Below are 25,375 nucleotides of genomic sequence, written 5' to 3' on the forward strand. Positions count from 1 at the left end.
TTAATAAATATTGACGTGATTAAATTTTAGTTATTTAATCTAAATTTAATAATTGGATTTTATAATTTGTGAATTATCTTAATCCAAATCCAGTAACCCTTCCCGAGCAAGCTATCACGTAAGCTCGAAAGTCTTCCGGGGGCAATCTCGTGATTCCGAAACTGACACTCATTTTTCAGACCTATAAAACCAAATCCACTTCGCCAAAAAATCCTAAAAATTTTACCCCCCCAAATTCCCCGCCATTTGCTTCCCCAAATTCCTCTCATTTTCTGTTTCCAATTTCTTCCTCTAGGGCTCCAAACTCCAAACCTCTCTGAACTCAGAAAAACAAAAAAAAGAAGACCCTAATTCCCTCCAAAAGGCCACCGGATTTCCACGTTATTACGCTTCGTACCACTCCTACATGCTCTGGCACTGCCGATTGCGGCGGACTCACCGGTTCACCAATCGATGAGCAATCCAATTGGTTCCGATTTGAGCTCGGGCTCCTCCGGCTGGGGCAACCGGGGAATCGGCCTCTCGAACACCGTACACTCGGAGGTCGCGCCGTGCTTGCCTTTGCCTTCGCTCCCGGTGTTCTGCGGCGCATCCGATCAAGACCTCTGGCTCTTCGACGATCCTGGCGGTGGTAGCTTGAAGTCGCTGAATCGCAGCGAGATTCTCGCTCAGTCTATTCGAATCGCCGATCTGCTTCGCCAAACAGATGTGTCTTACTTGTAAGTTTTTTCTTTGTTTCCTGTTAACATTTTTCACAGCCAATGTCTGCTGCCGAAAAATATGGTCTCTGGAAGTAAGAGGAAGTAGTTGAAACTTTAGTTTTAGCTCACTATCATACCTGTGCTTGAATATCGTGCTTCGTTTTTGTAATTCGCGATTTTGAATCTTTGAAGTGGCTTAGCTTATAAGCAGTTTGAATTTAACGTATTTTCATTGTTTAAAGTATGTTACAAGTGTGAGTTTGGTGATTATGTGTGAGAAATGTAGATTTTTAGCTGTTAGTTCATCGTTTTTGATTGTAATTCAAAATCATGATTTTACAAAGTGGTTGAAGTCTTGTGAAAATGCAACTGATATTAGTTGAAATTGTTTCACTTTTGCATGTACTCTTAATGTTTTCATTTTATTTTTAATTTCTTTTCGTTTTTAAGTGGAATACAAAAAAAGTTGAATGGTTGGATATGTTTGGGAAAGACATATTTGGTAATTATTTTTCATAAATTAATATTTGATTCATAACTAGTTCAGGTTGTAAATGCTGCATGCGACCTAGCTATCTAGTTGCTGTTGCTTGTAATAGAAGAATCATTAATGAAAAGAAGCTACCTGAAGATTTTATTGGCAACTTGAAACAAACTGTGTTTACTTGGAATTGTCTTGGAACTGTACGTCCCTACTTGATTTTAGAACAAAAGACTCAATGTCTTGTTTTCGTGTAAAGCACCCCAGCCACATTAGTTTGTGGGTTTCCTGTATTTATTGTTAGGGCAAATCACAAATTACCTCCATGTGGTTATAGATAGTTACAAAAAAGATCCACGTCTTTTGGAAATCAGCACTAAACCTCTATGTGGTTTGGACCAAAATGAAATCATCATACTTTTTAGACCAATTGATGGATTGTTCTCTGTCACACAGGCATTGTTTGAAACCCCAAATTTGTCCACAGTTGGAGTTTAATGCTTTTTGAAAGAGTTAGCAGAACAATTCTATTCTTCAATATGGAAATGGAAAACTTTCTTTCTATCCGTTTTGAGGGCCAACTAAGGGTTAAATTTTGTATTTCATATGAAACTTGCACTTCAAATTGGAGAATTCGTTTACTTGGATTAAAAATTTTGATGATATCATTATACTCCAAATAACAGGAAGGTAACTAACGGTTTTCAAAAGATAAGATAGTAATTTGCCCTTATTGTTATTCTTAAGGGTAACCTTTTTCATATAATTATGATTGCAGTCACTGTTGTTCCTTTTGCTCATATTTGGCGTCATCTACAGGAATCTAAAAAACGATGCAAGGGCAGCTCCATATGGCCATGTGGAGCCTTTAGAACTACATCTCCAAGTTCTACAATGCAATCCAGAAGCATTTGAGTGCGGTACTGCAGGTAACAAAGTACTTGATTATCGTTTCTTCCCTTCAATGTAATGCTACTATCTGTTAATTGAAACAACTTTCATTGATGGTGTATTTATGTTGATGATGTTTTATGGTGGAAATTTGATGGGCCAGTCATCATGCCGCTATCATGTTTTCTATCTATAGTTAGGACTTTCGGGATTGTTTCTTAAATTGAATTGGCCAAACAGTGATCTCTTTTTAGTTAGAATAAGGGAAGAACTTTTATTGATAAGTTAGAGTAAGGGAAGAAACTGCCATAAATTTGATTTTCATTTTTACCATTGTCTTTGACAGGTAAGTTAGACTTGTTTATAACTTTCTAGTGGGTCTTGAACCAATTGCCTCACCCTTCACCCCGTTTTGCAATGCCACCTCTTTGCCTGTAAGAACATGGTAGAGAGTAGGCCATAGGTGCAAGATCGTTTGATGCATGTCTAATTAACAAATCAAAAAGAAGCTTATACTTGAAAATGTGTATTTTAGGTTAAGGAGTGAATGAAGGTAAAAACTAGGAGTAGAAAATGTGAGAGCAAGTGCATTTAACTTTTCTAGAAGATAATTTTTTTTGATGAATAAAATTTTCTAGAAGATAATTAAAGCAATTATTTTCATTATCTTCTATATGCTATCCAGGAGCAATTTGAAGAGTATGTCACCCTAATAATTATGTTTAGAGATTTTGGTGGAGTGAGGAAGAGCTTTTGCAGTGTGTGATTTGTTGTCATGGCGTTTTTATGTTTTAATCCTGTTCTGGATTGCACATGTTATGTCCGTACTTCAGTTTTTGGGGACCATTGGGAGTTTCCCCTTGGCTGACCGTACTCAGCTTGGCCCAAGTTGACAGACTCTAGTCTGGTCTATCTGTCCTTACCATATGGTTCGTTCTCTTGCACTCTTTTAGGCTATTTATGAGGGTGTTACTCTTTTTTTTTTTTTTTTTTTTTAGGGTTTGGTACGACGAAAGTTCTCTTTGTGAAGGAAAGCATAACCTAGTGTTTAGGGTTCTAGGGTTTGAGAGTATTGGGATTAACCTTGTAACTAAACTATATCTTTGGCTCTCTGGCAATTGATTCTTAACCTTTTAAGTCTCGTGGGTTATACCTAGCAACATCCAAGAGTTTCTTCATTGCTGGATAGTACAAGGGAGGGGACATCCCAAAAAGGCAATCTGGAAAATTATTCCTGCCCTCTTAATGTGGTGCATTTGGAGAGAAATGAATCAGCGTCTTTTCGAGGATAGTGAGACAAACGTGCTCTTTCTAAAATATTCTTTTTTGAGATATCTCTGGGATGGTTAATGTTCCTAACTTTGTCTCAACAAATCTAGTTGATTTGATTTGTTTTTTACATTGTAGCAGCTTATAGGTACGAGGGTTTAACCTTTTTTTTCTCAATAAGATCTGAATTATTCATAAAAAAAAGCCGAAATTTCTTGCCATTTTTGCTCATAAACTTAAGTAGAAGTTGAACATCATAGACTGCTTTTTGTTTATTGTGTGATTTATCTGTTTCCATTGATTTTGATTTGCTATTGACGCATAGACCAGGGTCTTGCCATGATATTGTGTTTGAGAGGAAGAAATAAAATATGAAAAATAATATTGCTTTCTGATAGATTGTGATGGAAATTAAGAAAAATTGTTGAAATGGGAAGCTAAGATGGATTGAATAAAGCAAAACGTAATGATGGGATATGAGGAACTACATGTAGATTGATGATGGATGAGGAAAGTTTGTTTGTCTTTGTTTTTCTGTGTAACAAAGAAGAATGAATGTGTTATCGAGGATGGAACCGATATAGGCTGATTGCCCTTACAAACGCTGGGAATATAATTTCTGTACTATTTTTTTAACTGAAAATTTCGTCACCAAATTCAAATTTTTGTGATCATATTTCTTTTGCAGAGCAATCTTTTTTGGTCACTGCACCACAAATTGTAATTGCATGGTCCTGTTAAGCTTGAAATGATTGTAGTGCATGAAATTGTTATAAATCTGCACTGCCGCTTAATTGTCTCCTCATTCCTCCTTACAAAGGGAGAAAAATAGCCGTTTGTGGTAATTTGAGAAGATGCTGTTGCCTGTTACTAAACAAGAGACATGGCCTTAGAATTGGAAATGATGTGTATAGTAGACCCATTGTGGTACAGATTTAAGGATATGCCATAGTGTGGGACCTATTGCCATCTTTGCACTAGGCAAATTTTGGAAAATTATTTTCTTGTGTTTCTGTCTTCAATGCCGGCATCGGTAAGTAATGTTGTTGGGTCTTTTTCTTTGGGTGCCTCTTCTTTGGCTGTTGCTTGCTCGGTTTTTCAGTCCTCCGATGTGTTGCCTCTGCAAGTATCCTCTCATTCTCAGTCTTGCATCACCTCCTCTCAGTCTTTTTCTGGGGCAGTTGAGTTGGGAAAGAGGTTGTGTTCCTCTTTTCATGTGTTGTCGAACTCTAAGTCGTTCCAGAAATATAACCGGAAGGCTGGGGAAGCTAGAGAAGTGCATTTGGACGAGAATCTTTTTGCTGATTCTATGGAAGCTTTGAGGCCAGCTCAAGGGCCGGGGTTTCTATTTCTGCTTCTGAGTGATCTTGTCGAGAAAGTAGCTGTTGTGCCTCCCGTGCAGGATATGGGTAAGTCTCCCTCTCCGGTGAGGGGTTTTCTTCGGCGGGGGTTTCTCAACTTGAGCCCGGTTGTCACTCATAAAGTGTTGGTTGTATCTGCGTCGAATCCGGTTGTTAAGGAAGGTGTGTCAACTCCGGGTTCTCCTACCGCCATTAAGGGAGAGGATTTCATGGTGAATAGTTTGACCCAATCTCAAAAGCGGCCAGTAGGTTTTGATTCGTCTGGGGAGGTGGTTGTGTGGGAACAGGGCGATGAGATTTGGGATGGGGATGATGGCGACTCTCTTTACACTTTGGGTGTTTTACCTCCCGATTTGGCCTTGGATTGGGAGTTGGATAGTGATGAGGATATGGATCTGTCATTGGCAATTATGGAATTCATTGAAGAGGACTTCCATCGGGGAGTTAAGGCAGAGCATCGAAAGACCAAAGGTAGGAGGAAAGTTTTGAATTTGGTAAGCGCTATCAAGTACGGTGATTCTAGCGTGTCCTCCCCGCGTAGGAAAGGCAATGTGCACATGGTGTAGGGTTGGGGTCTTCCGATGGTTTTGGGTTTGAGGGCTTGGGTTTTTGAGGGTTGTTGGGTTTTCTTTCTTGTTGTAGGTTACTTTGGTAGTTCCTGTGTACTTAGTGGTGCCTTACGCTTTTTTAATAAAACATTTATTACTTATAAAAAAACCCTGCTATTTTGTTCCCATGTGTCTGTTACTTTTCCATTTATAACTCTATTTGTAGTGTTTGTTGTTTGTTTTAAGCAATATTTGTTTCCAAACGGATCTTTTGAAGTGAAGTAGGAGGGCTTGATGGAAAATGAATGTGCAGAATTTACAATCTATGTTGTTATGCATCCCGTATTGTACATTGTTATGCATCCTGTATTGCAGTATTCTTTTGCGTTGTACTTTGAAATTACTTTCTTCTCTTCAATAGGCCATCTCTCTCAGATTCATACTTTAAAGAAAAATAACAGAGGTCGTTGCTTTCTGATGTTGTGGTGATTTCATAAATAAGTTTGATTTTGCTATCCTTATTGTTTATTGCATTGTTCAAGTTTCTCAGGTCCTATTAAGGAGCAAATCTCTAGCAGTACAGTATCAGAAAAGAAGCCCTTTAAGCAAAGTGTACCTATTACAAGTCAAGCTCAAAGAGATTATAGTGCAACTCAGAATTATCATCCTGACTATGTTGTTCCTAATGTATGTACGAATTTGGTTTTAGAAATTGATTATTGATTGTTGTTCTTTTTTTAAACTGATCCAGAAGATGAAATTGCAGAGTGTATCAACTCCGTCTTCTAGAAAACCAAAAGTCAGGAAGAAAGGTACTAATGATTTCTCATCATCGGTTGGAGTGGATCCCGCTGAGCTTCAAGGTTGATTTTTGTTCTGGTTTTCTGTTTTTTCATATACTTCTCTCTCTCTCTCTCTCTCTCTCTCTCATTTCTTATGTATATGTGTGAATAATTTGGTGTATGCCTTTGTGCAGACGCCACCATTGGGAGCTTTAGTGAGTTGATGGAGGAGTTCTGTGGCAGAGCCGAAATTCCTACTGATGATCGGGATGAAGCGGAGTGGTTATCATTGCCTCTTTCTGATCTTAGAATGCTTGTAAATGAAATAATGTCTATCCGTGCAAAGAAACTCCTACATTTGGTTCCTGTAGATATTCTTGTTAGGCTGTTAAGGGTTCTAGATCATCAGATACATCGAGCAGAAGGCTTGTCCATTGAAGATTGCGAGCATGTAAGCCTGTTATCATAATTATATTCTTCTGCAGTGATTTAGAGTATGTAATTTTCCTCCTGTATTGGGATGGTTTACTTTACATCCTCTTTGCGGGTTTTATGCAAGTCTCAATGTTTGCATTTTTGTTGCCAGTCTCATTGTGTTTAGTTTTGTTTCTCCTTCATTTTTTTTTAATTGGAGCTAACGTATCTCAGCTAATCAAATTCTAACAGCAAATTCCTTGTAATGCATTGATGTTTTCCAAAATTTTCACCTTGGCTAGCAAGTCGTTAATAGTCTTGGTAGCTTAATAAGTAGTACGCTCCATGCTGGTGAATTATGATGCTTCTAGTTCTTTATGCGTAAACATGATACTTTTTAACATATCTTGAAGATTGACTTGAAGTCTGGAATTAATGTTTTTTGGATTTTTTTTCCTATGTAATTAAGAGCTCTAATTCCTAATTTGTTTCTTTACTATGAGATAGAAAGGCATTGTTTTGCTAATTTCTTCTACTACTCCTTGGTTTCTTTGGTTGACTTCTCTTTATCACTTGATCGTTCCTAGATGTGCTTGCATTACCATATCTATTTTCTGGAATCTTGGTTCTTGTATTAACTTCATTCCTAACATAAAAGCATTTCAATCCAAGGTGCGACCCTAAGCCTAGCATGTTCTCAAAGTCAATTTGTAGAGGTGTGTAATTTTGAGGTTCAGTACCTGTTGTTGGCAAAAAAGAAAAAAAGATACTATATATATGAATTGCTGTTCCTCTTTAGGTTTTTTTGCTTAGTATGACTGGAACTGCTGGGCATTCAGATAATTTCTAAGTCTGAGCTCTGTTCCTCTCCAACTATCTGCTCTCCTATTATTTCTGCTTTTGTGGGCCATATTAGGACTCAAGCTATGTAGCTTTAATTAAATTCATCAACATTTTGTCATTGTTTTTCATTTCTTAAAATTATTAGAAACTTTAGTTTTCTTGCTTTTCTTTGTATTAATTATTTCTGCAATGTTCCAGTCAGATTCAGATGTAGTTTCATCGATTTTTTGTGCTCTGGAGTCCATTCATGCAGCTTTAGCAGTAATGGGCAATGAGCAAATGCAAAAGCAGCTTTATAAAGAAGAGGTAAAGGCTCTTATCTAGTTTTCTTGTTGTTCGCAGTGTTGATCTTGATGGTTTTTCTCATATATTTTAAGTGCTTGGAGTATTCTTGTGATTTAATATGTTGCATTGATTGGTTATTAATTATTGTTTGTTCAATACCAGATAATTGAAAGAATTCTGGAGTTCTCCAGGCATCAGATAATGGATATCATGTGTGGTTATGATCCATCATATCGTGCTTTGCATAAACCAAGTGAAAATGGGGAACTTGAAGGTTAGCTTTAGATTTTTATAAGAAAGCTGGATTTTGTTTTTAACCTGCTTTTCCTATTCCTTTTATTTTGAAATTGGGGTAATTTTCAGCATATTAGTTGGTATACCAGCATCTCCATCCTTTCTTCATAGAAGTTGGTATTGTACTGATTTCGTGCCTCGCTCTATCATTCTACATTCCATTGGCTCCTTTGGTACTATTTTAACTGAGCTACATTTCTTCACATGTTATTTCAGGTGATGAAGATGAAGAGCTTGATGCTGACTTTGGTTCAGCAAGCAAGAAGCGACGGATTACTAAGACTGTTAAAGTGAAGAAATCGTCATTAAACAAGTGTGCTTATCAATATGCTGTTCCTCTGCATTCAATATTAAGGCGAGTTTTTTAGTGTAACTGAATTGAGGTGTGTTCTTATAGTTCATGTGTTTGCTTTGATAGGGTCTCCGCTGCTGTGAATACTATTCTTCAGAAAATGTGCACTATTCTTGGTTTACTCAAGGATTTGTTGTTAATAGAGAGGTTATCTGATAGTTGCATCTTACAACTTGTGAAGACGAGCTTTACAACATTCTTGGTGGATAATATCCAGCTCTTGCAACTGAAAGCGATTGGTTTAATCAGTGGGGTACATTTCTGTACCTTCTGTTTCTTCTTGACAGCTTGTGATTTACTTACCTCCATACTACTGCATACAACATTATCCTGGTTTCTTTACTTGTGATACAGATATTCTATTCGTACACTCAGCATCGTACTTATGTGATGGATGAAATACTTCAGCTGCTCTGGAAGTTACCATCCTCAAAGCGAGCACTAAGATCCTATCACCTACCTGAAGAAGAACAGAGACAGATTCAGATGGTAACTGCTTTGCTGATTCAGTTGGTTCACTGTAGTGCAAACCTTCCTGAAGCTTTAAGGCAGGTATCAAGTGGCAATTCCATATTAGAAGTCTCAATTGATTGTAGTTACCCAACCAAATGCCATGAAGCGGCCACAGAGGCATGTTGTCTTTTTTGGACCCGTGTGCTTCAGCGTTTTGCAACTCTGAAGACTCAAGATGCGTCTGAGATGAAAGTAATGATGGAGAATCTTGTTATGGATTTGCTGACAACATTGAATTTACCTGAATATCCGGCTTCAGCTCAGGTTTTGGAGGTACCATTTATTTTGATATTATTACTTTTGTTAATGCACAAGATTGTTTCCATGCTAAGGCAGGAATTTGTGGATTTGCAGGTTCTGTGTGTCTTGCTACTCCAGAATGCTGGACTGAAATCTAAAGACATCTCTGCACGTACAATGGCCATTGACCTTCTTGGTACAATAGCGGCGAGATTGAAGCGTGATGCTGTCGTTTGCAGGAGGGACAAATTTTGGGTATTACAGGAGTTGGTCAATGCTGATGGTGTTGACCACAGATATCCAAAAGATGCATGTTCTATCTGTTTGGACGGAAGGGTTGAAAAATTGTTCTTTATATGTCAAAGTTGTCAGAGATTGTTTCATGCTGATTGCATGGGAGTAACAGAACATGAAGTTCCTAACAGAAGCTGGCAGTGTCAGATTTGCCTTTGCAGGAAAGAACTTCTCGTATTACAATCATATTGCAAGTCGCAGTGCAAGGATGATGGGAAAAAGAGTCGCAAATACTCAGAAAAAAATCCTGAAGCCTCTGATCCAATTACAAAAGTTGAAATCGTTCAACAGTTGCTACTGAATTACCTCCAAGATGTTGGTTCTTCTGATGACGTGCATCTCTTTGTTCGCTGGTTTGTAGCCATTAGATCTCTTTCCTTGAGTTTGTGGTTGCATTGATACCAAAGGGATGATACATGTATATACACGTGCAGGTTTTATCTCTGTTTGTGGTACAAGGATGATCCAAAATCTCAGGAGAAGTTCATTTACTATCTTGCTAGATTAAAATCAAAAGCAATAGTGCGTGATTCTGGAACTGCTTCTTCATTGTTGACAAGGGATTCAGTCAGGAAGATTACTTTGGCATTGGGACAAAATAACTCTTTCTCCAGAGGGTTTGATAAGATTCTTCATATGCTTCTGGTTAGTCAAATATTTTATTTCCTTGATGATTTATCAGGTAATACAAGGTCATTCTAACAATATGATTGATTCCAGGCAAGTTTGAGGGAGAACTCTCCTGTGATTCGGGCTAAGGCTCTAAAAGCGGTAAGTGGAAAATTCTCGTTTTTGAACTTTGAGCCTTTAATAGAAATTAAGTAATTTGTGAGGTTATGTTAACATTTTTTTTTTTTTTGCCGTTTTGCTCTTCTTCTTCTAATAAAATTTGATATTATGAGCAGGTTAGTATTATTGTAGAAGCTGATCCCGAGGTATTGCGTGATAAACGTGTTCAGCTGGCTGTTGAAGGAAGGTTTTGTGACTCTGCAATATCTGTAAGGGAAGCAGCTTTGGAACTTGTAGGCAGGCATATTGCTTCACATCCTGATGTTGGTTTGCAGGTATGTTTACTTTAAGTCTCTTTATTCATTGCATTCTGCTTTGTTGTTAATCCAAAGTTGGTGGTTTTTTGTAGTACTTTGAGAAGGTTGCTGAAAGAATCAAAGATACTGGAGTCAGTGTTCGAAAACGAGCGATCAAAATTATTCGAGATATGTGCACTTCAAATGGAAACTTCTCTGAATTTACGAGTGCATGCATTGAGATCATTTCTCGTGTTAGTGACGATGAATCAAGTATTCAGGTAACTTCAAAACAATAATTTATGTGTTTTTTTTGGGACGTGGGGATGGGAGGAATGGACTACTTTATCTAATGACAGTATAAAAGTTAAGGCCTTCCACAAGACCATCATGCTGCTCTGCATGCACTCTACTGACACTCAACTAACAGAAAACATAGCAAGGCAAGCACAAACAGCAGCTCAAATTTCTATACTAAATGCAACTCGACTCAACTAAGCTTTAATCCCAGTTAAATCAGTGTTGACTTTGGATCCTTGTCAACTAATTAGGATCAGTCATATGTAATATTTTCTGTCATTCTATCCTATCTAAAATCACTCTTTGTTGTTTTCCTAGTTGACATATATATATATATATATATATATTTTATTACTTTTACCAATATTCTTCTAGGTCTCTATTTCTTTTCACTTCATGAACTTGAATTAAATCACTCTTTCTCACTTGTGCTTCAACTGGTCTCTGTTGCACATGTCCAAACCATGTCAAGCGACTCTCCTGACCTTGTGCTCAATATTCAATAAGTCACTCTTACCTTTGAATGGATGGATTCATATTTATAACAAAAGAATGATGTTTCTGATTATTTTTTTTGCTCTGACATCTGCACCAATCCCATTCATTACATGCTTTTAATGCTAAAAAACATTTTTATGGGCTCCAGCGGTTCTCCCTTTTTGTAAATGATATATCTAAAAGCCTGTGCTATTATTAGCTGCCACAAATGGAAAGCTGCTTGCCCTGAAAGCATTATTTACTTTTTTAATGCCTACATCAAGTGGTTCATTGCATCAAATGGTTCATTGTGAATTTCCATTCTTAAAATAATTGATCAAATCTGCTTGGATGAGCACATTGATGGGCAAAAAGAAAATGGTCTCTAGATTCAATTACTGGGGTTTTCTTAGGCTTCCTTTTTGATGATCTAATTGAATAGCCAGCCATTAATTAAAGCAGCCATTCCTTAGGGCAGAAACAGTTATCTTTCACCTGAGGCCTCTCAAGTTTCCGCTGATGACTCCTAATTTAGAAGCCACCCAGACACTGTATTCTCTTGGCCGTGTAGTGAATGTGAGTCATAGACCTTAGAACTTATGTCTAGCAGGATGCTATGCTTAGACCTGTTATTTATTCCTTCTGGTGCTAAACTTTTACATGACTGTTACTTGATAGCTTTGAATGATTTTTCTGTAGTGCTTGATAATTGATTCTGCAACTGTTGATTTTGTTTGGGTGCTAATATTTTTATGAAAACCTGTATGGACCCTTTCGAAGTATCGATGAATATACTTGCAGATCATATAAGAAGATGCTTTTGAACCGTGATTTGAGAAGAATGATTTTTTTTTCATAATGATTTAGCTATCTTTTGCCTTATCAACCAGAAAAAAGTGAAATATGCTTGAAAAAGATAATAAGTTCAGATTGCATATTTTTCTGTTCCTTTGACAACTCTGTTGTATTTTCTAGGCATATCACTGTGAATATGAGATATTATGCCATTCGATTTATTACATATCTGCATAGGGAAGTGGTTATTGAGTTATATACTAAACTATCATTTATTTGTTTGGATTTAGTTCCTACTTTTATTATTCTCTCTTCTGCAGGATCTTGTTTGCAAGACATTTTATGAGTTCTGGTTCGAGGAACCTTCTGGTTCTGAGACTCAGTTTTTTGGAGATGGTAGTTCTGTTCCACTGGAGGTGGCTAAAAAAACCGAGCAGATTGTTGAGATGTTGAGAAGGATGCCAAATCACCAACTTCTTGTCGCTGTCATTAAGCGCAACTTAGCTCTTGATTTTTTTCCACAATCAGCTAAAGCTGCTGGTATCAACCCTGTGTCCCTTGCATCAGTGCGCAAGCGTTGTGAGTTGATGTGCAAGTGCTTACTGGAAAAGATATTGCAGGTACTTTTATTGCCTACTGACACATTAAACTTTTTGATACTTTGTTAAAAGTACGTTGAGACATTCACTCTTGGACAGGTTGAGGAAATGAACAATGAGGAAATGGAGGTGCGTGCACTTCCTTATGTGCTGGTCTTGCATGCATTTTGTGTTGTGGATCCAACGCTCTGTGCCCCTGCCTCTGATCCTTCACAGTTTGTGGTTACTTTACAGCCATATCTTAAGACTCAGGTTATCTATCTGTTGCAAATATTCATATTCAATCTAGTCTGTTTCTGGGTAGTGTTAATGAAATTCATGTCTGTATTAGATGTAGTGTATGGGTAGCCTGAGGAGCTGCCTTTATCCCCCGCTTTTTGATTTGTTTAAATAAAAAAATGTGGGGCCAATATTACCTAATGATATAAGGGTCAATTTATTTTTTTCCCTGTAAATCACTTGTTTTTGTTTGGCTCTTAAAATTATGAAATGGCTCTCTAGAGTCTGCCTTGAATAGGATTTTCAAATATGAATTCAAGTTACATGTTTTAGAGAGCTAAATAAGAGTTAGAAGTTCGAACTTTCAGTAGCTATTTGTGTGTGCATGTGTGTGTGTTGTGTCAGAATTTAGTTCCTCTGTATTTATTGCTTATTACTAATGCTGTTGATTCAAAAGAGTCACCAGTCAATAGATAGCTGGAAGCATCTCTGGCTTTACCTTTACAACCATGCTTTATAATGAGAGTCTTGCAACTTATCCTATGTTAGACATTTCTATTTGCAAGAGCCATTTAGAATGTAACCATGTCAATTTACCTTTGATTTTCCCAATGTTTTCCATTTCTGTTTTCTTTTAATGGAAAAATGTGCATTATGTAGTAAGTTAAGAATGGAAAAAACAGCATGCCTGTATTCTAACTTGCTTTTGCTTGTGTTCAGGTTGATAATCGAATGGTTGCTCAGTTACTGGAGAGTGTAATTTTTATAATTGATTCTGTGTTGCCATTGCTTCGAAAATTACCTCAAAGTGTTGTTGAAGAACTTGAGCAAGACTTGAAGCACATGATCGTTCGGCATTCCTTCCTGACAGTTGTCCATGCTTGCATCAAGTAGCGTCAAGTTCTCAGTTCTTTGTTAATTCTTTTTTGATTGCAATTGCATTATTAAATTTTTGGTTGCATACTCACATGTGATCTCGCATTTTTAACCCATTCTGGAACTGTGGAATTAGTTTGATGGAATACAGAAAGGCTCAAAAAGCTGTTCCGACTATTGACTTATCAAAAACTATCAGCGATGACTTTGCATCAGCATTATATATATTTATTTATTTACAAAGGCATGCATGGCTGTATTTATCTACGTGGTAGCTGTGCTAATCTATTGCTTGCATATCAATGTAAACACTGCAAACTTGTTTCTATCTTTAACCTCCTTTATTACTTCCATACATGTTTCTTTTATGACAAATTGTTTGATTGTTTATTCTGATTTAGGAGTATAACGCTTTTGAAGCTTTTCTAGCTTTTTTTTTTTTTTTTTGATAAGTAATATATATTTATTTACAAAGTCATGCATGCCTGTATTTATCTACGTGTTAGCTGTGCTAGTCTATTGTGTGCATATATTTTTATATCAATGTAAACACTGCATATATTTTTTTTTTTCTATTTGTACTCTTGTTTATTACTTCAATACATGTTTCTTTTATGGCAAAGTGTTTGATTGCTTATTCTGATTTAGGATTATAACGCGTTTGAAGCTTTTCTAGCTTGATATATAATAATAATAGTAATAATAATAATAATAATAATAATAATAATAATAATAATAATAAGTAATCGAAATTCATTAACCAGAAAAAGAAAAAAGAGCAAAAGAGTTATGAAAACTAGAAATATGATTGCAATCATAAACAATCATCCAAAGGAAAAGGCTATTAAAGAAAAAGGCCTTCAACTCCACCTCCGTCCTCTTACTATCTTCGACTCTCATTATCTTCGAAGCTTTTTTCATTTCTTTCTCTCCAAATACACAACATCAAGCATAGCAGAATCATCCTCCAAACAGCTTCGCTTTGAGGACTACCAAATTACCCTCTCCAACAAGCGAAGAGATCTCTCACTCGACGAGGCATGACCCAAGCTAAACTGAACAAGTCGAAGATAGAGTTCCATAAGGCACTAGCTGTTTCGCAACAGAGTAACAGGTGGTCCACGGTTTTCCCACTTTTTTTTACACAAACAACACCAATACACCACAATGATATGCCACTTCCCCAAGTTATCCAATGTGAGAATCTTATCTAAAGTGGCATATCAAGCAAATAAAGTTACTCTCAAAGGGGCCTTACTCTACCAAATAAGGGAAATGAGTGTTCTTAACTTCTTATGGGGAATTAAGACATTGTAAAACGATCTTAATTCAAACAACCCTTTCTTGGAGGGTTTAAACAAAGCTTGTCTACATCGTCCTGTTTCAAGCATATGGTATACACATGATCAAAGAACGAAGTAAAGAGTTCCAACTCTCAATCAAGCGCTGATCTTACAAAATTTACTGTCCACTGAGGATAGCCATTAACGACCTGAAGAAGATCTACCATAGAAGCATACCTTAAGCAAGCAATGTTGAACTACTCTGAAAAACTTTCCTTAAAGGGAAGCTTCCCACACCACACATCTTTCCAAAAACTAATCTTGGAGTTGTCACTCACCTCAAATCTAGTAAATCTAGAAAACTCCTTCCAAACTCTCCTAATGTATTTCCAGAAACCCACCCCTCTGACTTCCATCTTTATGGTCCACCACCACTCTCTACAAGGCCTCTCTCTCAAAAGCCTAACGCTATAACCACTTACCCCTAAGAGCTCGGTTGAACAAGAGCAACTTTCGAATCCCCAAACCCCTTTAGAAATCAGAGAACATACCTTGGACCAGCTTACCAAACGAAATTTAACCTCATCACCCATACCTCACAAGAAATCCCGTTGTAACTTCTCAATTTGGTTAGCAACACTAGCCGGAATGGGAAATAGTGACATGAAGCAAGTAGGCAAGTTAGACAATGTGCTCTTGATCAGGGCTACCCCTTTTGGACAAGTACAACTGCTTTCAACTAGCTAACCGATGTTCAATATTCTCAATAATGTCATTCCAGATAGATTTGACTTTTAAAGAAGCACCCAACGGAAGTCCTAGGTATTTCATAGGCAAAGATGAAACCCTGCAACCCAAAATTCTTGCCAAACTTTCTACACTGTTGACATTACCAACAAGAACTAATTCTGATTTAGTCAAATTAATCTTCAAGCTTGAGACAACTTCAAAATATAAGAACAAACAATGCAAAAGGCGGATATCATCTGGGACAGCCCCATAGAAAATTAAGGTTTCATCCGTGAACAAAAGGTGAGAGATATCAATCCCACCATCATTCTTCATCCCCACGGAAAAGCCAAACAACAAAGCCCCTCACTCACTGCAGCAGAGACCATCTTACCCAACACGTCCATAACATTGACAAATTGTTATTTCTATATAATATATATTTGTATAAGATTTATGTTTTGGGGTTTTGGTATTTAGTTGATTTGGCCAATTAGAGTTGGTTTAAAATAGTTTTTGTAGAGAAAAAGTGGTTGGGAGATATTTTTATTGTTTTGAGTTGGGAATATTTATGCTTGTTGTTTGTGTCATTTCTTCCTTGGAGAAAGTTTTGCAGTTTTGAATGTCTTCTATGGCTAATATCGTATCCCATCACAGGTGTCTTTGCTCTGCGGGCAAAGTTGCAGGAAAAGGTGCTATTGTGATTGAGCATCTTATTCAGGTGTTCTTCAAACGTTTGGATGCTCAGCTGGTTGATAACAAGCAGGTTGGTGGTGAAATTACTATTTTATGTCTTCAATCATTTTGACTGCATGTTCGTTGTTACAAATAGCTTTAACCTTTTATTTTTTCATGTTTTATACCCGTGTACGAGTTAAACTGGATTAGATTTGATGAAGATTTTGAGCTATTAAGAATACTAGAACAAAGAAAAATAGCTTCATCTGTTGGGTGCAGTGTTGGAGTGAGACATGAAAATTGCAGAAATAGGTGTATCTGAGAGGAGTGTTTAAGTTGAGATTTTCTAATTGATGCTCTCAATGCATTTAAAAGTTCTCAATGCAGAGTGCCTGACTTTTCTTATGAGGGTTAGCATTTGGATTCTATGCAGTGCTAATGCTTTTTTTTTTTTTAAATAAGTAATTCAATCTTTATAGAAAGTGCAAAGGGGCGCAACCAAAGTGCATAGAGTATGCAAGAGAGACCCATTTAGGGGAAGGAAAAAGAACACAAATCCGAAAATTAGAAAAGCGAGAACTACTTGTAGCAATAAACCACCCATAAAGGTTTTCGACAAAATAACTTTTAACTCTGCCATTGTTCTCACGTAATTTTCAAAGTTTCAGGAGTTGCTTTCTCTCTAGATTCATCGCATCAAACAAATGGTGACTACCAAACCGATCTCTCAAACTTGCCTATAATTCTACCATCTTTTGCGGCATTACCCACTCTATTATGAAAAGGCGGAAAACCAAAACCTTGTTTGGTTACTTCACAATGGAGCATAAGATGATCAATGGATTTCACACTCTTCTTACACATGCAACGTCAGTTCATTGCCATGAAGTGCCTTTTTTTTTTTTAGATTATCCAAGGTCAAGATTCTCCCTTATGCTGTTGTCTAAACAAAAAAAGCCATTCTCAAAGGCGCCTTGCTTCTCCAAGTGCTCTTCCAAGGGAAAGAATAGTTAGCGGGGGGACTAAGCGCATGATAAAAGATTTTACTTTGAATATTCATCTTTTGGAAGGGGATCAACAAATCCTATCCTTGCCTCCACGTCTTAGTAGAGTACAAGAAGTTGAAAAGTGAGGTGACCAACTCCATCTCCCAATCATGTACCTCCCCGATAAAGGTAACATTCCACTGATGTGTTATTTGAAAACTGCATTGGTATGCTACTGAAGCCTCCTTAAAGCGAGCAAATTAAGCAACACCGAGAATGCTCCTTTCAAAGTCATATCTCAAACCCACATGTAATGCCAAAATTGGATCCTAGGCCCGTCTCCCACTTCAAATCTCACAGATCTAAAGAAACCTCCTTACCCCCCCTTCTAATGTTTTTCCACACCTCCACCCTGTAGGACCCATGCACCGCATTGGGCCACCACCCACTCCACAAGCTCTTGTATTTTGCTTCCATCATCGCTCTCCACGAAGCCTTCCTCTCTGTGACATAATGCCAAAGCCATTTCGCTAACCGGGCTCGGTTGAACAACATCAGATTCCTAAACCCAAACCTCCTAAATACAATGGAGTACAAATCTTCGATCAACTTACTCATCACCGACTCCTCCCCACAAGAAATCCCTTTGAATTTTTTCAATATGGTTAGTAACTCCAACTGGGATGGGGAAAAGGGACAGACAATAATTAGACAAATTGGAAAGTGCTATTAATCAATGTGATCCAAATTGGAAAATGCTATTAATCAATGTGATCTTACCACCCTTTGGCTGATAAAGCCTCTTTCAACCTGCCAAACGTCATTCCATCTTTTCAATAATACCATTCCAAATAGATTTTGCCTTAAGTAGAGCCCCCAAAGGAAGTCCCAAATATTTTATAGGCAAAGATGACACCTTACAATCAATGATACTGACCAAGCCTTTGACATCATCCGCTGCACCAACGGGGGACTAACAATGGTTTAGCCAAGTTAGTTCAACCCTGAAACAACTTCAAAACGTAAGGGACACCGCAAATTACGAAGATGCTTGAGATTAGCCCCACAAAAATCAAAGTGTCATCCACAAAAAGGAGATGAGACAAAATGATCACATAAGTATTCCTTGATGCCACTGAAAAGCTTGATAAGAGGTCCTTATTCACAGTGACAGACATCATTTCTATTCAACACCTCCATGACAACAACAAACAACAAAGGGGATATAGTCCCCTTGTCTCAGGCTATGAGAACTATCAAAGAAGCCTTGATAGTTCTTGTGTACTTAAGGGCGCTTTTCGCTTTTTTAATAAAGTTTTCTTACTTATAAAAAAAAATATCAAAGCAGAGAGTTTTGTTAATCAAGACAAAGAAGTGCACCGTATTGTTGCAATGAGCTATCGATTCTTGCCATCTCTCGTTGAAATCACACCTCCTCAATATTTACAAAAGGAAGTCCTAATTAATATGATCGTAAGCTTTCTCTAGATCTAGCTTGCAAATCACACCTGGGACGCCTAATCTAATTTTGCTATCAAGAGATTTATTAGCAATAGGGATTGGGTTTAAAATTTGTTTCCCCCTAATAAAAGCATTGTGAACTTGAAAATGACTTTCTCCAATACTGCTTTCAACTTGTCAGCTAGGACTTTAAAGATAATTTTATAAATGTTGCTCACAAGACTTATAGGACGAAAATCCTTGATATCCACCACTCTAGCTTTCTTGGAAACAAGGGCAATAAACGAGGCATTGAGGCTCCTTTCAAACTTATCCCGAGCATGGAACTTATGAAAGATGCTCTTGACATCTTCTTTAAGAACCCCCTAACCAGATTGAAAGAAAGCCAAAGAAAAACCGTTAGGGTCTGGGGCTTATTGTCGTTTAGAGCTTTCACCACCTCAAAGACCTCACTCTCTTCAAAAGCTCTTTCCAACCAAGTAGCCTCGTAGTTTAGGCTGCCAATTGAATTGTTTTGAATAAAGATGTGTAAAATTGAAGTATAGCTCACTTATTTTTGTAGAATTTGAAGAGACAGTCGTTAACCACTGGGGAATCCACAGTGTTATTCCTTTTATTTGAATTTGCCACACAGTGGAAAAATTTTGTATTCTTGGCTCCCTCCTTCAACCAAAGGGCCCTCAATTTCTGATAGGGCTCTTTCTTTTGCAATAGCATCAAGCTCATGGAGTTCAACCAAAAGAGTATTCTTCTTCTTCTCAACATTGCCAAAAACTCCTCATGCCATTTTTTTCAAATTGAGTTTCAAGGCTTTTAGTTTTTGCGCCAAGACAAAGCTAGGGGACCCTTGAATGCTATAAGACGACCACCATTGATTCACTCTCTCCCAAAGCCCTTAGATTTAAGCCATAGTTTGAGAATACCTTTTGCTCCTGACAACATCAAAACAATCAAGCAATAAAGGAAAATTATCCAATAAAACTCTAGGGAGCCTTTGCTGAGAGACATTAGGAAAGTGGGCCTCCTAGTCAGGAAGGAGAAGAAACCTATCAGTTTTGGACCACATCAGAGGATCACAATTATTAAACCACGTGAAACCACCGCCGACAAGAGGGATGTTCATAAGGCCTTGCTCAAAAATGAACTCGAAGAACTCCAAGATGGCTGGGGACAAACGGGAACCGCTAGATTTCTTGCTCAGGAAGTTCATGATGTTAAAATCACCCCAGGCCTAGATACACCATGAAACATTCCACCAACTAAGCAGCCCAGCAAGTTCATCCCAGAACACTCCCCTATCAATGTCATCATTAGGACCATAAACACCGGCGAAAGCCTACTCCAAGTTGTCATCAACATTTCTAAAGGAACATACTCCAGAGTATCCCCCCCACCCAATTTTTTTTATTTTTTTTTTATTTTTCCACCACCCTCCTATCCTACGTTAACAGGTTCTTTCTAGAAGCCCCTAAGGAACCCAAATAACACCAATTCACATGATGACAACCCCATGGACTGCGTGTCAACAGCTCTAGACACACTCCAATTTAGTTTCCTGCAAACAGACAATATCTGCCTTCTGCCTTCCATTCTCTATTCCCGACCCTCAGCCTTTTATCCCTCTCATTCAACCCTCACATGTACCAAAACAAAATCTTAGGCTTCTTAAGGAGCACGCTAGACCTCTTCCCTTGCCTTTTCCTCTGCTGTACTAACATCCTTTACTGTCATAATTGACAGAACAAGCAAATCGCTTCAACTCACGGTCTTCTGTTCCTAGACTTGGTAAGAGGATTAGAGGGACTAGCCAGCCCATTCTGAGTTCTGCTTGCTTCAGTGGCAGTGAGCAGCGCCGACAACTCTTTCTCAAAACATTCACAAGACAACCCCTTAATATGTCGGAAACTCTTGGCTTTCTGAACCACCCAGTCAGAAGCCTCAACAACTGACAAAATAACTTTCATAAAGAGCATTGTTAATGCTTACTACTTTTTATTGATTTATCTTTGAAGTTTTGGTTAGTTAGGTTATTGACTTGGCTCAAATGCCAGGCTTGTGTTTAGGTTTTGTATTATCAAATATAACTTTGATTGTTTACATCACTGTGTCATTATTTAGTTGACATGTAGAAAAATATGACAAAAAAAAAAGGTTTTTCTAGCAAATCCTTGTCCAGGCAGGATTCCAGTGATGTGATGTGATGAAACTGTCTCCTATTTGGTTAAAGCAAAGCAAGACCTGAAGTTCATCTTCAAATTCCATACCGTTTATTGAATGTAGACAATTTTGGGGAGTGGTGAGGTTCCCCAAGAGAGGCTTCCATTAGCTTTGGATTTGTGTATGCGTGGAGATTATCTTAATTATTTTCAGAGGTCTGTATATGAATTTAGGTTTCAATAAATAACATTGGATATAAAATATCATTTTCGGAAAAGTTTATGCTCTGTTTGATAATGTGTTTTGGGAGGTGTTTTTTTTTTTGTTTTTGTTTTTGGTTTAAAAAAGTAATCTGATGTGACTTAAAGGTGATAATTGTTTGTGTTTTGGATTGTTTTTTTTAATGTTTTTGTTTTGAGAACATAAAACAAAGATTTAACAAAGCGAGCCTTTTGCTTGCTCATAGTATGCACAAATTGGTTAACATGTAATAGGTTTTCTTAGTTTCAGATTGGGATGTCATATGTTTGTTGGGATATGCTTGCCTGAATTTGTAGTTATTCCCAGATTGTGGTCCTTGTTGGTATTGATATAAATGTACTTTTGTGGGAGTCCCTACGTTAATAAATTTTCTTTTGACTGGTGAATTATTTGTGTGATTTTTGTCAACTTCTTACCCTCGTATTTTACCTGCTTATGAATCAAGGTTGACTATCTTTATTTTAATATGTTTTCAATGTCTTTTTACATCTTGTTGTTTTCTGAAAGTGTAGCATATTTGCAGCTTTAGATTTAAAATAGAAGTTTCATGATATGATTTAAGCATGTTATTGTTGCTGCATTTTTCATGTGTAAATATTTGATATGGAGACAACGGAATCAAGATATGCTATAAGATAAAATTTGATTCTTTTTTCTTATTGCAGCTAGTGGGGCGGTCCCTTTTTTGCCTTGGATTGCTTATCCGCTATGGCAAATCTTTGTTGAGTGACCATAGTAACAAAATTATTGATGTTGTCGGTAGTCTTGGCTTGTTCAAAAAATATCTACTTGTTGAGGATTTCATTGTAAAGGTTAGATCATTGCAGGTACGCATTCTGAGCCCTTCTTGGTGCTTCTAGCGCCCCTTTTTAATTTCGAACTCTACTTATGTTGCCTTATAACTTTTGTAGGCATTAGGCTTTGTTCTAATTGGTTGGCCTGAATATATGTTGGAAAAAGATATTGGGAAAATATTAGAGGCAACTTTGTCTTCTGGCTGTGATGTTCGTATCAAGGTAATAATGATAATTTTTAACTTGTGCTACCATGTTCAATATGTTGCTAAATCATTCTGTCAACCAGATGCAAGCATTGCAAAACGTGTACGAATATCTTCTTGATGCGGAAAGTCAAATGGAAACAGATAAAGCAAGTAACAACGTAATTCATTCTTCTGTAGAAGGTGGCCACAGTGTGCCTGTTGCTGCGGGTGCAGGAGATACCAACATATGCGGGGGTATAGTTCAGCTGTATTGGGAGAATATTTTAGGTAGATGTTTGGACTTCAATGAACAAGTTCGCCAATTGGCTCTTAAGGTGAGAACCTGGCATCTCTATTTTTCTTCCTGTATGTTCTGGAGCTTGAATCACAATGACTTATAGCAGGTGATCATGAAAAAAGAGAAAGAAATGGGAAGAATATCGTATGCTTAATGAGGGTATTTGAAAAGTATATTCATGAGCTATAATAGCATAAATCTGTCAAATGGCTTGTCTTAAAAGTGAATATGCTTTTTATTTCTCGTATGTGATTTTTGGGCAATTGTTTCAAAGAGTGGCATATTAAAAAGCTTACAATCTGATCAGAAAAATGACTTTTGTAGCCTGCTGTTGGGATCACTCTTTTGTAAAACTGAAATTAAATACAATGGGTTCATTTGACAACTTTTTAGAAGGTGTTTTTTGCTTTTTGGTTGTGATGTGACATAAAAGTTAAAGTAGTTTTGAGTGTGTTGTGTTTTGAGTTGTGTTTTAATGCTTTTGCTTTTTAGCTAAAAAGCATTGCCAAATGAGCTCAATTTTTCATGGATGGCTTGAACCTCCACCATTGTGGTTTGGGAGCTGTCCTAGCTTTGAAGGTTCTGCTCTTCCACTGTTCTAATTTAATTAGTTTTCACTTATTTGGAATGGAGGGAGCATTAAGAAATGTGATTGTCTGAACCTCTCTTGATTAATCAATAGTTGAATTTCAAGTCATAATTTTCTGGTATTTTCTGCTATCACTGGCTAATTTTCTCTCTTTTTTTCTTCCATTTTTGTTGCAATGCTACCAAAATAGATCGTTGAAATTGTGCTGCGCCAAGGTCTTGTTCATCCTATTACTTGTGTCCCATACCTTATTGCACTTGAAACAGATCCACAGGAGGCGAATTCAAAGTTGGCTCACCATTTGCTGATGAATATGAATGAAAAGTAATCTCCTTTAAATGCTTTTTTTTTTTTTAAGTTCTCTTTCCTGTCAAATTTCCTCTGTCCTGGCTAAGTTTAGAGTCTTTTCAGGTACCCTGCATTTTTTGAAAGCCGTTTGGGGGATGGCCTTCAAAAATCATTCATTTTTATACAATCCATTAGTGGTATTCATGAAAATGTGAACCTGAAAGTCCAATCCAAGATCCCAGGAAATGTGAAGGGGAAATCTGATGGTGTCTCTTTGGCTCAAGCAAGACTTGGAGTTTCTAGAATCTACAAGCTCATCCGTGGAAACCGGGTTTCAAGAAATAAATTCATGTCCTCAATTGTGCGAAAGTTTGATAACCCAACCTGGAATGATTCTATAGTCCCCTTCATGATGTGAGTTTCTGTTGTTGGTGCCATTCCTAGAGTTCTGCTTTGCAAGTTGTTTAGAGTGGAATAATAAGCTTGTTTCTTTTGGCAGGTACTGTTCTGAAATACTTGCTTTACTACCATTTACATCACCTGATGAGCCACTATATTTGATATATGCTATAAACCGAGTTATACAAGTTAGGGCTGGGGCACTTGAGGCAAAAATGAAAGCCCTGTGTATGCATTTGTCACAAAGATATGCAGAGAAGGTATCTTATAAGAATGGACAACCAGGGCCAGCTGTTCATCCTGATTTCAATGAGATGGCTTCAATGGATTTGAATGGGACAATTCAACATGAACCAGCTGGTCAGCCTATTTTCAACCATATGATGTCAATGGATTTGAATGAGAGTATTCAACAAGATCCAGCTGATCAGTTGGTCTCAAATCATGGTACCTCTTGGGGGGAAAAGACGCGCAGTATCGGCTCAGGTGTTTCTTGTGTTCTTTCTGAAGATGACGTGCAGAAAGTTCAGGTAGCATTAAAACTAAATTGAATCATAAGATTTTGAACTAGAAAGAGTTAATTGGTTTCTGACAAGCATAAAAATGTTTGCGCGAGTGTCTTTCTGAATGTTTTACTTTATAAAAGAAAAAAGAACTTTCTCATGTTTGTTCCAGTATCTGTATAAGCTATGTTCGTACTTGGTTTGCTTCATTATATGTTATTGTGGCTGGATACACATTGATTTTAATTTCTTTTAAATCCTGCCTGGTGCTTATGCAGGCTGACTGTCTGGCAGCTATTGCATTGCAGCTTCTTCTGAAGGTAAAGAGGCACCTAAAAATTGTCTATAGCTTGAATGATTCTCGGTGCCAGGTAAAACTATATACAGTTCGTGTTTTTCCATGATTTGACAGCAATACGTATGTTCAATCTGGATGAGTTGTAGAACATAGTGTTTATTCAATATTTTGTACTTTCAAACCAGGCGTTTTCTCCAAATGAACCTGTAAAACCGGGAGAGGTTCTCTCCAGGCAAAACATTTCCCTTAACATCGGCGGAACATCCACCAGTTTGCCTACCACTTACCAAGAATTGGTACAAAGATATCAGGTAGGGTGGGCTATGATTTGAGGACCCGTGTTACACTTTCTCGCATGCATTTTTCATTGGACTGACCGTGCTTGCTGAGAGTTGGTGGTGGTTGTTATTTTCTATTGACCCTGTTTCTTACTGCACAGGAATTCAAGAGTTCTCTGAAGGAAGATACTGTTGATTACTCGATTTATACAGCAAATATCAAGAGGAAGCGCCCTACACCCAGAAAAGGGCGGAAACCTGGATACATGGGTGGTGAGGATGATGAAGACTACAACGATGATGAAGAGTGGACAGGTGGGGTTCGCAGGCAAAGTAATAGTGGCAGGAAGGGTAACAACAGTAGAGGAAGTAGACTACGATAATAGTTGTAAGTATGTGACAGGTAGGCTAACTTGTACATTTAAGTAGGAAAGGAATAGAAATTGGATAGGAGAGAAAAGAATAGAAATATGGAAACAGAGGAAAGAAAGGCGCTTAATGGCCTTTTGGATAGTAAGTACTGGCTCTAATTGAGGAGCGCCTTCTCTAGCTGTCCCCATTTTGTAATTTTCTTGGCATTATAGTCACAGCATTCTTTCTGTTAATGAAATCCACTTTCTTTAGAA

The 25,375-nt window shown here is 37.5% G+C and overlaps 1 protein-coding gene across 1 annotated transcript; it reads left to right on the forward strand.

The window, feature by feature from the left end:
- The first annotated feature begins 139 nt into the window (after positions 1 to 139).
- On the forward strand, positions 140 to 25,375 carry LOC133859620 (sister chromatid cohesion protein SCC2). Its single transcript, XM_062295086.1, has 28 exons — positions 140 to 719; positions 2,002 to 2,111; positions 5,802 to 5,938; positions 6,018 to 6,114; positions 6,228 to 6,484; positions 7,489 to 7,596; positions 7,738 to 7,849; positions 8,086 to 8,182; positions 8,288 to 8,474; positions 8,576 to 9,007; positions 9,089 to 9,621; positions 9,703 to 9,913; positions 9,989 to 10,039; positions 10,174 to 10,332; positions 10,407 to 10,574; positions 12,186 to 12,485; positions 12,564 to 12,716; positions 13,404 to 13,573; positions 16,229 to 16,337; positions 21,780 to 21,941; positions 22,026 to 22,130; positions 22,198 to 22,431; positions 23,174 to 23,307; positions 23,395 to 23,685; positions 23,771 to 24,200; positions 24,452 to 24,544; positions 24,657 to 24,782; positions 24,911 to 25,375. Exons 1-28 carry the CDS (start codon positions 454 to 456, stop codon positions 25,130 to 25,132), a joined length of 5,454 nt encoding a protein of 1,817 aa, XP_062151070.1. The 5' UTR covers positions 140 to 453; the 3' UTR covers positions 25,133 to 25,375.

This window comes from Alnus glutinosa, chromosome 2 (assembly GCF_958979055.1).
Source record: "Alnus glutinosa chromosome 2, dhAlnGlut1.1, whole genome shotgun sequence".
In the NCBI taxonomy this organism is placed as follows: domain Eukaryota; kingdom Viridiplantae; phylum Streptophyta; class Magnoliopsida; order Fagales; family Betulaceae; genus Alnus; species Alnus glutinosa.

Bases quoted from the DNA above. Each gene is read 5' to 3' on its own strand.
- LOC133859620 (XM_062295086.1), top strand. From the start codon at position 454: ATGAGCAATCCAATTGGTTCCGATTTGAGCTCGGGCTCCTCCGGCTGG. The intron at 9,622-9,702 runs GTTTGTAGCCAT...ATACACGTGCAG, and splicing joins GTGCATCTCTTTGTTCGCTG to GTTTTATCTCTGTTTGTGGT. The intron at 16,338-21,779 runs GTTGGTGGTGAA...TTCTTATTGCAG, and splicing joins AGCTGGTTGATAACAAGCAG to CTAGTGGGGCGGTCCCTTTT.